This window comes from Electrona antarctica, assembly GCF_951216825.1.
Source record: "Electrona antarctica genome assembly, chromosome: 5".
NCBI lineage: Eukaryota > Metazoa > Chordata > Actinopteri > Myctophiformes > Myctophidae > Electrona > Electrona antarctica.
Genome location: NC_136810.1, coordinates 51,151,013 through 51,164,677, shown reverse-complemented (window position 1 = coordinate 51,164,677; position 13,665 = coordinate 51,151,013). Strand labels below are relative to the sequence as shown.

General features: G+C 43.3%; 1 protein-coding gene across 1 annotated transcript in view; it reads right to left on the bottom strand.

Annotated features, from left to right (window-relative positions):
* The window catches only part of calb2a (calbindin 2a), a 28,413-nt gene extending 21,584 nt beyond the window's left edge, over positions 1–6,829 (bottom strand). The window contains exon 1 of the mRNA XM_079502110.1: positions 6,592–6,829. Within this exon, the coding sequence (XP_079358236.1) occupies positions 6,592–6,691 (100 nt within the window). The 5' untranslated portion in view covers positions 6,692–6,829. The remainder of the gene's footprint in view (positions 1–6,591) is intronic.
* Between the last annotated feature and the right edge of the window lie 6,836 nt (positions 6,830–13,665).

The window sequence follows — 13,665 nt, the reverse complement described above, 5'->3', positions numbered from 1 at the left end:
TGCCGTCTTGAATGTATATTTTCTTGTCAAATAAGAAGTTTTGTAAAAAGTAGTATTGTAGTCGAGGCCCTATTTCAGAGCCTAGATCTGGTTGGGATTAGAGCCGAGGATTCGTCCTCAGTTGGTGAGGGGTGGAAATATGAATCGCGACACAGTGTGAGGTTGTAGACCGTCTATATTCAAATGGTCCAAATGTTTACAGGGCTGAAGTGGTTAATGTATGTGTTGAAATAATCAATCTGTTCCAACATTTATGTAATGGCGTAAAAGTACAATATTTGGATCTGAGATGGAGTAGAAGTGAAATTATACAACAGGTTGCTTCGAGGAAGCGATCTGATTGGTTGAAACAACCTTCTAGCCGTGCTTCAAACCAGCATCATGGAGCACCCCTATGGGAACACCTAATTAAAACAAAGCCTTGTTCTCCCAAGCACAGCAGACTCTGTGGCTAGGCTTGCTAGTTTCTTGGGACATTGTGTGGTCATATGGCTTCATCTGTCATTAAAAAATTATGATTTTGTTTTGGCGAAAATCTTAGTTTTAAGGGTAACTTCTGCGCTGCTTACAGAACTCGCCTTCTGCTCGTTCCTGCAGCAACGCAGGCGTGCCATTAATGACAGTAACGCACACCCTCTCGTGTAATATTGCTTAAGTATTTGAAATTGGAAATACTCAAGTGAAGTACAAATACCTCAGAATTGTACTTAACACTCTTAGTGCTGCCTAGTGGTTAAATCTAGTACTACCCCACGGTGCCAGAGAATTTAAACTGATGTCAGTTTCCATCCAGGTCTCACAGCCTCAGACATTATGGCGAAAGTAGCTTTCACCATAAACGGTAATATGTCGGGCACGATGCGATCAGAAACCACTATTTACATCTGAACGTCGGACGGATTGGACAAAAACAACAACTTTGGAGTATTTTTCTGAGAAAACAAGCAGCAAAGAATCTAGAATGAGTGGATTTCTATTGGGCGGGCGCCACTTCATCCCCATGCTGGAAAGGACGCAGATGTTGCCTAGCCAACGGGACCAGGCTACAGGTTGGTGCTTAGCGTTGGCCAGTTGGTTTTGATATAATCCTTTATCACCGCTATATCGCTGCCTTTGCACGCAGCGGGGGACTCTATCACCGCGATATCGCGCCCATGCGGCACTTAAGCGTGTTAAGTACAGTACTTAATGTACTTAGTTAAGTCTTATCTGGTACACTCTGTACCATACTGTAGCAGAATAGTATAGACCTGACATGAAGTGGCAACATTAAACCGTTAAAGTATCACAATAACATGATCTTATAATAATAATAATAATAATAAAGCTTTATTTATATAGCACCTTTCAAAACCGCGTTACAAAGTGCTTTACAAAAGAAACAATAATAGTAAAACATCACACAAAACAGGACAATTTAAAAACAACCAAAAAAATAATTCAAATTCAAGCAAACAAACAATTAGGTAGAAAATAGTAAGAAGCTAGAGCAGAGAAACAATCAGTAATACTGCATATTGTCCTCAGAGACATAACTGTGACTCTGTTCATTTTTATCCCACGATTTTGTAACCCATTTTTCACCTGTGTCAATTATCTAATGTGGGGAGAGCAACGGACTTGAACTCATGCTTCCTTCATGCCTGAGTGTCCAAGTTGCTCCTTTACACCTAACAGGGGGGAGTTTCCCTGGTTGGACGTAGCGCGTGGAAGGAACACGTTATTCCAACCAGTTCCTTTCCCCTCCATCAGGTGCCCCGGCTGGCCAGGGGGAGGCAGTATAGAGACCACGATTACTGCATGTTTTTTGCCCGGCCTAGGGGACACGGGGATAACATGCAAACTCCACACAGAAAGGCCCTTTCGCCAACCCCGCCTCGGGTATGGGCACTGATGACGCGGAGGAGGAAACACGCTGCCAGCACCCACAGCGTCCCGAGCGGGAATCGAACCCAGGACCTTCTAGCTGTGAGGCGACAGCACTACCGACTGTGCCACCGTGCCCCCTATAACTGTGACTCTACCTCTAACACTGCTGCCCAGTAAAGGAAAACTCTCAAAATGTTTTACTATGCCAGCAGGACATTCCATAAGCCAACGTGATTGTTTGTTTTTCAGCTTTGGTTTGCTGTCCACTTATTTATTTTATTCATTTTCTTTCTTCGTTGAGAACGTGGCTGACTTAATTGCATTTTTCGACTCGTTCGATTTAGGACGTAGATTGTAATCAGAATACGAAACTCTCAACGGTCTGTCTTTGGCCAGAGATGGTTGTCATATCCAGCCTCGTAAAACGTGATAAATAATGCGTGCTCTCTACGGTTCTTCAACAAATTGCTTCATCGCTTTTCCATTTTGAATTAATCGAACTGGAAGTCAGCTGAGTCTAGCCCCAGCGACGGCTCCAGAAAACTGTGACTGGGGGTGCTATGGAAGGGCTGGCTATTTAGAGGGGGGGGGGGGCTAATTAATCTTGGTTTACATAGAAGTCAGTCAATTGGGCTTGTTTTGAGGGGGGCTTAGGGGGGGGCTAAGCCTCCACCAGAGGGGGGCTAAAGCCCCCCTGGAGCCAGGGACAGGGGGGGGGGGGGTTAAGACAGGGACGTCTAGCCCTGACAGATAGTAGGGAAGATGAGAGGGGCACAGAGAATAGGAGATTCAAGTGACACAGCTCCTATGTGAGATTTGATCCAAGGCCAACAGGATACATATGTATATATAGCTTCATCTCTGATTGCAAAGCCTCCTGTGTATTCTTCTCTGCACCTCGGAGATGCTTACTCCATGTGAAACATAAACCACAATACAAATCGGGCTTGGCTTTCTTCATCTACGCCCAGCCAGGCATGCAATGCTGCTTATGTGATGGACAATAGAAATCAAACACTCTCCGATCCTGTCCTATGTTTGTATTTGATTTGCAAAGTGAGTTGTTGCAAACCATGGTATGTAAATTCTGTTGCCAGGATAACTTGAACACCTGCACAGCATAATCCCCCCGTGTTAACTCTGAGTGTAAAATGGACCCAAATGTAAAATGGACCCAAATAGATCCACGTGGATCGATTTTACAAGTCAAATTAACTTTACAGTGTGGGGGAAAGGCTTTGAAAGACATTTTGACTGGCGTAGTCAACAGTCACCTGGAACAGTCACCGTGACCTTACAGTGGAAAATAAATGGATGTGTAATTCGTCTTTGTCAGTAGTTGAAGGCTGTATCTGTAATAGCTGTGTAACCCTCAGCTCCCACCACACTGCACCAGAATCATATACAGTTGGGTGCCACCGATATTGTCCCTTTGACCCATTTAGGCCTGACCTCAAAATTTAAAAAAATCCTTCTAAATCCTCCAGTTTTCTGAAATAAATATTTTCACGATTTTTCAAAAATAGCAGACCTACAAGCTCGTAGCGCGCGCTATGAGCTTGTAGATCTGCTATTTTTCAATAGCTAAATTATAACATAATGTTTAAAACACCAAAAGGGGTTCCCGCCCAAAATGGGTTAACTGTCCTTTTGCGCAGATCACGCAAACCTCAGCAAAAAGAAAAGGACAATATCGATGGCCTCCAACTGTAGGTTTCATTATGAGTATACAGGCCTGAAATCAGATCATCAATAAATCCAAAGAACCAAACCAAATGGTTCACATTGTTCACATTGCCCCAGCTCCAGTTCCCTGTACTGTACAGTATAGCTTGGTATCGTTTCTCTGGTTTACACAGTACAAAAAAAAGAAAAGGGTTAATTTATCAATTTGTAATTCTGAGAGTGTACATTACTGCACAATTGGAACCAAATGAACCCAGTGGCTTCTGGGGGTCTCCAGCTAAATGATTGATGGCCTGGTGTTCCATGGGTCTCCAGCTAAATTATTCATACTTACAGGTCCTTACAGGTCCATTTGTACACTAAATGAACACTCTGAATGTCACAGTGTACCCATGGTTATTGTACCGTGTTATTGTATTGTTATATAGGCACTTTCAATGGAGAAACCAGGCCTTATTGGTTAGAATTAGATCAATGGTGTTCCTTCCAATTCTCAGCACCAAACAATGGATCATGAATGACTCAATTAGTCACTGCTACAGTCTGTATAGCAGTGGTTCCCAAACTTTTTAGCTTGTGACCCAAAAGATACATTTGATGTCTTCCCAGGACCCAAACTAGTGAAAATAGCAGATCACAAGCTCACAACAGGCTATTTTGGGGTGCATACTTAGTTTAGACTATAGTCATTGGTTAGACATGGGTTAAGGTTAGGTTTAGGTGTGCTGCCCCGTGGAAGGTTAGGTTTAGGGTGAGGGTTTGAGATAGGTTGTAGTTGTAGGACTAATGACTGGTCTAACCAATGACTAATCTAAACCAAACTAAGTACTGCACCCGCTATTTTCACTATACATTTCTTAGATTTTTTCTTTGATTTCTTCATGAAATTACTGAGGGGATTTTTTTTTAAAATGGTAATAATTCCATACCCCGTTGAAACGTTGGTATACTCTAGTCTAAAGTATATTTGCATTGTGACAACGAGCTGTGCGACCTTTCTTCTCTGTCCGAAGTAGTAATAATTAAAAACTAAATGACCCTACATGAAAAATGGTCCACACACAACCTTGAGTCCCGTCCCATGCAGTTTGGCTCATTAAGCTCATTAAGTGTTACATATGCGTGGCATCCCAGTGGACTCATTGATGCTAATGTATTATATATAGCATCCTTCTAATGGGGTCACCTCTAATAGTGTATAATAAAGGATATGCCATCATATTCAACAAATACCAAATGGAGAGAAACTCTGGAATGTATACATCGAGGGGGAGAAAAAGAGAAATACTAAGGGATGCTGAGAGCAAGATACTGTGTGTGTGTGTGTGTGTGTGTGTGTGTGTGTGTGTGTGTGTGTGTGTGTGTGTGTGTGTGTGTGTGTGTGTGTGTGTGTGTGTGTGTGTGTGTGTGTGTGTGTGTGTGTGTGTGTGTGTGTGTGTGTGTGTGTGTGTGTGTGTGTGTGTGTGTGTGAGTGAGAGAGAGAGGGGGGGGCTGAGATAATGGAGAATGAGAGAGAGAGAGAGATTACTTGTATTTGAATAAATCAGGTACATCTTGTCTGTTAATTAATTAGGTAACTATTGAAAGTGCACAAATTGACTGCCAGCGTTAGAATAGCCTATATGTACTAACTGTGTGGCACTTTATATTGAGACATTGCAAAAAATGTCAAATATATAAACCTCCATATTTTCTATTAGGCTACACCACTACACTATGTGTCAGCCCCAATGGACTATATATTGCATAATTATTTCAGACTTAACTGTTCGCCTGCATGCATAGATGTATGTGTCGGACACTATCCAGAATCCCCATGGCAGCTGGAGTGTATAGTTTATATATATTTCTAAAATATCAATGAATGGCATATTGGCTATAGCAGTGGTTCCCAAAGTGGGGTCCGGGGACACCCACGGGTCCTTGAGGGAGTTCCAGGGGGTCCCCGGCTAAATGATACTTTGGAACCAAAAGGACCCTTATGGGTTCTGTAACTCTGAGTGTACAAATGGACCCGTCAGGGTCCATTTTGTGATCCATTTGTACACACTCAGAGTTAAATTAACATTGATTTTACAAAATTGGGGGTCCCAGGACCGTCCCAGAGATAGAAATGCCATTCAATGGGAGTCCGTAGACTAATGCATGTCAAACTGGGGGACGTCCTTGACATTAAACGGGTTGAGAATCACTGCTAGAGCCGTAAACATCTTCTCTTGGGTCCCTGCGTTAGGCTGCGTATATTTTCAAATGGGGGTCCGCGGGCTAATACGTGTCAATTTGGGGGTCCTTGGCATGAAAACGTTTGGGAACCACATGGGTTATAGAATAAAGTGTTAGAGGCTACAGGCTATACAGTTGTTCGGGGCAGCAAGTTTGTCATCGGAGACTGGAGTCTTATTATGGCTGCTGCGTCTCCCCGACAGCGCACCAAATGCGTAATGGGTATGCGCAATTAAACGGAACCTTCTAGAAGAAAAGAGAAAGACTTGCAAGTTGCATGCACTTTATGGCCTGACATTATTTGGAACAATTTCGGTTAGCTGCTCCATGAGCTGAGCTGAAGCGTGGGGTGTTGGTAGAAATGCAAGAAACTAAACTACTGTGCATACAATCGACAATAATGTCTGCATCATTTCAACCTTTGAAGCAGGTATGCATCTACCTAAAAGTAGAAAAAGTTATTTTAGCATTTTATCGTTCAGCAGGCATGGAGTACGACTGCTAAATTCTAAATTGAATTAATGTACACGTTACTAGTTCATTTATATCAACTTGTTACAGTTGTCACTGCCAGGTTTATTGATATAGGCAGTGGACCACCTGCTATCAATCGAATTAATTGCAGCAGAACGATTAGTCCATCATTCACAGCATTTCCCACCACAGTATGAATAAAGCATGAGGCTAAATAACTGATCTACAAGCTCACAGTGCGCTGTGAGCTTGTAAAAAAAAAAAGTAGGAAAAAAAGAAAATAGAAAGAGAGTGACACACAGATCAGAGCAACCTGAAGCCAAACTTGTCCCTTCTTACCGTCTGCGTCGAAATGTTTCCAGATGTCCAGGAACTGGGACGCGGTGACCTCGGCCAGGTGAAGGTGAGGAGGCTGAGGCTGCTGAGGTTTGTTTGCCATCTTCTCAACAAAAAAAATAGTTGTATATTGTTATTATTTAGTCCTGCTGCTGCCTGGTATGCTGCTCCAAAAAATCCCGCACTATAACTTTTCTCCGTTCAAACAACACACACAACGTTCTCTCTCTCTCTCACACACACTCTCTCTCTCTCTCTCTCTCTCTGTGCCCCCCGTGCGCGCTGCACGCCGCTTTTTAACCCCCCGTCCGGGACCTGCAGTTCCCCGGTGCGCGCGCGGGAGGCGCAGCGTCACCGTCGACGAGAGGAGGAGAGAACTCTATCTCTCTCTCTCTCTCTCTCTCTCTCTCTCTCTCGACGTGTGTGTGTGTGTGTGTGTGTGTGTGTGTGTGTGTGTGTGTGTGTCACTGTGTGTGTGTGCGTGTGTGTCACTGTGTGTGTGTCACTGTGTGAGTGTGAGTGTGAGTGTGTGTGTGTGTGTGTGTGTGTGTGTGTGTGTGTGTGTGTGTGTGTGTGTGTGTGTGTGTGTGTGTGTTTGTGTGAGTGACTTTGACAGAGTGGGCTGTCACTCATATTGTACATCCATCAGCTGTCGCCTGTATCGGTTCGTTACAGTCTACAGTCTACTGCATATTGTACAACAGTGTGTGTGTGTGTGTGTGTGTGCGTGTGCGTGCGTGCGTGCGTGCGTGCGTGCGTGCGTGCGTGCGTGCGCTGTAGTAGGCAGTGGTGTAAAGTAAACTGATTACATTTACTTAAGTAGGCTACTACAACATCTGTGTGTGTGTGTGTGCGTGCGTGCGTGCATGAGTCTGTCTGTTGGGGCTACTACAACATCTGTGTACAACTGTGTGTGTGCGTGCGCGTGCGTGCGTGTGTGTCTGCTGCAGTATATCCTATACCACAACATCTGTGTGCGCCAAAGCGTGCACAGCAGCTCTCCAAGCTCTCCTGCCAGTGAGATGGGATGGGCTACATGGATTTAATTAGAACTCACACGCTAATCACTTTATTCCCACACAGCCGAGAGCTAGCAGTGATTAACCTACATAATAATGTAAATCATGAAGAAAAATCTTTTTTTGTTTCATTAACAGGCAGTCCACTATGTGCAGGGATGGGATGGGCACCAAGCACAGCCACAGGATCTAATATAGGTCTATGTTGTTTATTCCATTTTGACCTGAGACCAGATTCTAAAAATGTCTTCTACATCCTGACAGTTTTCTGAAAAAGCTCAGTGGTGGTTCGATTTTTCAAAAATAGCAGACCTACAAGCTCGTAGCGCGCCACTCGGTGGCGCGCTATGAGCTTGTAGATCTGCTATTTTTCAATAGCTAAAGCATAACATAATGCTAACACCAAAAGGGATTCCCGCCCAAAATGGGTTATTTGATCTAGACAGAATATATAGGCTATTCATTGAAGCTTTATTTGATAGGGACAGCATATTTATTTATTTATGGTTTATTTGATAGGAACAGAATGTGTATTTATGGTTTCAGGAGGCCTATCTGATAGGAACATAATGTGTATTTATGGTTTCGGGAGGCCTATCTAATAGGGATGGATACATGAACTGGCTGAGAACAATCCAACACCCATCCCTAGAATGGCTTTATTAATTAAAAACAAACAAAAACCATGGCAAACCTAAATACAGTATGGTCGAAGACTCGAATACATTAAATCACAAGATAAAAAGAAAGTAACATACCGGTAGATAAAGGGGACTTTGTTTTAGTCAATATAAAAAAAATCTACAAAATATCTGGACCATTTCTGATCGGCTGGGCAGCATTTTTAGAGAAATTTAGACCCACCTGAACACCGTTTGCCATCAGTGCTGTTAACCGACAGGGTGCTGATGGAAACTGCATGGTTACTGTTGGTCTGATATGATAAACTGATATAATGATAGCATAGTTTTCTATGTATTTCGGGGGTTTACAGGGATTTGACCCCCCCCCCATATATTCGTCCTACATACCCTATAGTCGGGCAGGCTAAAACTGGCCCTGACGAGTTGCAATAAAAAAAAACATTTAGTGATAACAGTAGCCACCAGATGTGTTTAACCAGGATTTATTTTTTATTTTTATTTAACCTTTATTTAACCAGTAAAAACCACATTGAGACTGGAGTCTCTTTTACAAGTGTGAACTGGCCAAGAGCAGAGGCAAAATAAGTGACACAGCTCTGCCAGTAACAACAAACATTTGCTATACATCAAAGCAGGAGCAGTGTATGGGAAGTGTGCCCATGGCAATCCTTTTAAAGCTCACTAGGGGAATCACAGCAGCCAGTTTGAGTCTGTAGGTCATTCCAAGACCAAGGGTCCGAAATAAGCAAGGCTTTTTTTTCCATCCTCAGATTTTGTTGGGGGCACGACGTAGCGCAAACAAGCATTTGATCTGAGGTTGAGAGAGTTTCGGACAAGTTCAAATTTAGAACCAATGTAACGTGGGAGATTACCAAGAATGGCTTTATAAGTGAGAATAGGATATAACCTACCGTATCTCCATACTGTATGTTTTTGTCAAGTCAATAATAGTGGGGATATCCCAAACCACAACCTGAAGAGACAAGTAATATTTCAGCAGGGCTGTTTCACACATATACGTTCTTTGGGTGTATATTCATGGAGGACTGACTATAAGACATGGGAATGTGTGAAAGTGCACGTGTGTATGTGTGTGTATTTGAGATGACGTATGGCTGTTTGAGTGTGTATGACAGTGCATGTGTATGCGGGTGTATTTGAGAATAATTGTGGCAGAGAGGGGCTGGCTGTTTGAGTGTGTATGACACTGTGGGACAGTGCATGTGTGTATTTGAGATGTAGTGTGGCTGTGTGAGTGCACTGTATGTGTGGGACAGTACGTGTGTGTATTTGAGATGTAGTGTGGCTGTGTGAGTGTGTATGACAGTGCATGGCATGGGACAGTGCATGTGAGAGTGTTAACCCATTTTGACTTGAGATCAGATTCTAAAAATGTCTTCTACATCCTGACAGTTTTCTGAAAAAGCTATGTTTCTATGTCAGTCGTTCTTCGATTTTCAAAAATAGCAGACCTACAAGCTCATAGCGCGCCACTCGGTGGCGCGCTATGAGCTTGTAGATCTGCTATTTTTTCAATAGCTAAAGCATAACATAATGCTAACACCAAAAGGGGTTCCCACCCAAAATGGGTTAACTCAGCAGCAGAGCTGTCTTGGTTCATTTCCTCAGTGTCTTCTTTTCACTCCATAATGATCGATAGCGGGCCCTGCCCTGTGCTCGCTTGGCACACACAACCGTGGATGGATCATCATTACATTACAGGCGAGGGCTGCCGCCTGCCTTTGGGGACTGCAGAGTCACACTGTACACAATACGCATGCGTGGGAATGTGTACAGTTCACTATACACGGGCGGGCACGCACACACGCACGCACGCAACCGCGCACACACACACTGTGTGTGATCCGATACAGACTTGACCTCAAAGACCTGCAGGAAGGCGGTGGAGTGGTGGAAAGTAACTAATTACATTTACTGTGCGGTACTGTAGTAACATTTTGAGTTATTCCAATTTCCAACACTTTTACTTCTATACTCCACTACATCTCAGAGGCAAATGTTGTACTTTTACTCCGCTACATTTATTTGAGAACTTCAGTTACTAGTTACTTTGTAGATTTTGATTATTATTACAAAACATAGGACAATAGATTTCGGCTATTTGAAAATAGCCGATCTTGCAGGCTCACAATGTGTCGCGATGCGACGCATTGTGTAGATCTTGTGTAGATCTATAGCTTGCTATTTCCAAAAAGAGTTTTTTTACATTTGAAAACTTGAAATGGGACATTCTGCAAATGCACATTTTATAATTCCAGACTATTCCAGTACTTTCCCCCACCACTGGTACAGTAATTGCACATGCAGTCTCGCCTATCTCCGTCGCTGTTCTAGGCTTTCTCTCTCTTAACATGCACAATCTGTCCTCATCTCAATGCCTCTCCATCTCTACGGTATCTCCTTCTCCCTAATTGTTTCTTGTTCTTATCTCTCCGTCTTGTCATTCTCTCCTTTCCTTCATTCAAAGCGGAAGGTACAGCATTTGCATCCTTCAGGAATATGTTGCTAGTGTTTTGCAGTGAGGCTGAATTGTATTTGTGTGTGTGTGTGTGTTTGTGTGTGGCGCATGTGCACACGCATGTGCATATGTCAACATCTGTCTCACGTCCAGCGCACATATTGTTATGTGTGTGTGTCTGTGTACGTGTACAATATGGTAATGTAATACAGTAATAAATACAATCCTGCCCTATGGGTGCTGCTGTTTCTGTTGCCGGGATGCCTGGATCACCATGTTAATATTTCATATGTGCTCACCCACGTCAACATGCTGTATATGAATTATGTAATAGATAGGACCATAGAGCATGGGAATAGCCATTTCCATTCACATGAACGTCGCAGCATCTCTTTCGGTTTGAGATATATATAGTTTGACTATAGTGTGTGCGTGCGTGCGTGTGTGTGTGTGTGTGTGTGTGTGTGTGTGTGTGCGTGTGTGTGTGTGTGTGTGTGTGTGCACCCTCTCCTTTTCTTGATGTATTTTACACATTCTTTCCTGATCAGTATTATTGATGGGAGTGGCACTCCGTCTCTCCTTGAATCAAAGCTTAACATCCATATTGATTGCCTGTGCACGTGCGTGCGTGTGCATGTGCGTGTACACACACACACACACACACACACACACACACACACACACACACACACACACACACACACACACACACACACACACACACACAGATACAGATACAGATACAGATACAGATACACACACAGATACAGATACACACAGATACACCTCCCAAAACAAACTGGTCAGGCTCCTACTTGGCCTCACCCCCCGAACCCACCTCACCCCTGCCCACTTTGACAGACTGGCATGGCTTAGGGTCGGCGACAGAGTACAGCATCTTGCAATGGGGCTGGTCCACAAGATTCGATACTCCACCAAGATACCCATGTACCTGTGTAGATACTTCCTTAATGTTAATGTCCACACCCACAACACCAGAGGGAGTGCAACGAATCATGTTCAACCCAGATTCGGCACAAACAAGGGACTAAATTCTTTTCGCTCCTATGCCACCAAAATGTGGAACGCCCTACCAACAGTCATTAAGACATGCGAATCCCTTGACTCCTTCAAAACCGCTCTCAAAGGGCACCTACGGATGGCTGCAATTCGAAACTGGCCCCCGTAAAATCTGAACCCCCCCCCCACCGCCCTCCCCCTCTTTCCCCTCACTGTATATGTTTCTTTTCCCTTTTTACCTCCATTATGATGAATTCCTGTACTGTTCTTTGTCTATATAGAAGTGTCTATTTGTACGTCTCTAAATGTTTTGATGATTTGAACATGGTGGACCCTGTTGTAAACAAGTGTAATGCTTAATTGGGTCGTCCACTCACAGTTAACAGCCTTTGTATTGAGTTTGTGCTTGAAATGTACTGTAATTCTGCAAACTGTTAATAAAATTTTCAATCAATCAATCAAACGTACACATTTGCTTTAACACTTTTATTTAATTTTATTCTGAAGCTATATTATACAAGATATAGATGATGAAGCAAAATGATGAAAATACATTTTGTTTCAAGACAACAGAGATAGTTGGTGTATAGATGAAGTGTAGTACTGTAGGTTCCAACCTGAGACCTTAAAAGGGAAATCATACTTAAAGGAGAGCCTAAACCCTATACTGTACATCAATTTCTTGCCACGTTGGTGAGTTTGCTATTATCTAAAAAAGGATAACACTCAAGGGCTATAGGCTGAGGTTTGGACACTGTGACGTAAGCAACACAGTTGCAGCCAATACAATTTGGTCAGACAACTCACTCGGATGGATTGTAAACATTTGAATATTATATTTGGTTTTTGTGTTCAGGCTCTGCTATACATTTCTCCCTGCATGCTTAGCAAAGACGAAGACAACCATGAGCAAGGGATATGATACGTAAGGGATAATGTCTGGCTATAGCTGGTCATTGTTGGGAGATAATTCACCGACAAGGTGATTAACCACAGACGCGAAGCAGAGGTGATTAATCAGAAAGAATCAGAATCAAGCATTCAACCAAGCCGTGTAATACATCTATGATAACACCTCCCTATGCAGGGGGAGGTGGTGGTGGTGGTGGTTGGAGCAAACAAAACGCATACGACATTCAGAGGCACTGGCGGCAAGCGGAAGTACAACAATTGAGGTGAGCTTAACAGAACGGCAATTTGGTCAGCTGCTTGACGTGTCATGTCACCTACGTTGGTCACATTGGGTGCATGCGGACTGTAAACCTCTTGAGTGTATTTTGCCTGACAACTTTTGTTTGCCAAGTTGTTTCCCCAGCAGCACGGATGTGGATAAGGGCTCCCCTTTAGTGACCAAAATGAAGGAAAAGCCTGTCACTTTGTAGCTACATGACACAAGTTGATGGCTGTTTGAACAGCATACAGCTGATATCCCTGAAGAGATGAGAGTACTTTTCTTGGTTTATAATTAGAGTACATAGCTTCACAATCAATCTTAGGGCTGAAAACTCATTCTGTGGATCCACATAATGAGTCTCACATCACGGCTCAAGATTTTACATCCAGATGACATTGCCGGTCCGAGTCTCATTCCCTTCATTCCCCGGTGGTATTCTCCCATATAAGACTTGCATTAGCACCTTAATCGAAAGCCCAGAGGAAAGTGCCTCAGAGACGCATAGCGCTGATCTGGGATCACTCCGGCCTCTTAGGTTCTAATAAATGAGATGGTTAAGGGAACCTGGCAGGTGGTCCAAGATCAGCTCTGTGGAAGATTGAAAAGAAAAAATGCAGGCCTGAAGTATTATGGTCCTGCTTTAACATTACAGTGTACATGGTCCTCTCAAATGACCCGTGTTCAACACATCCCCTATACACAACACGGCTATGTCTAGTGATTAGCACTTGCTTTTGACTA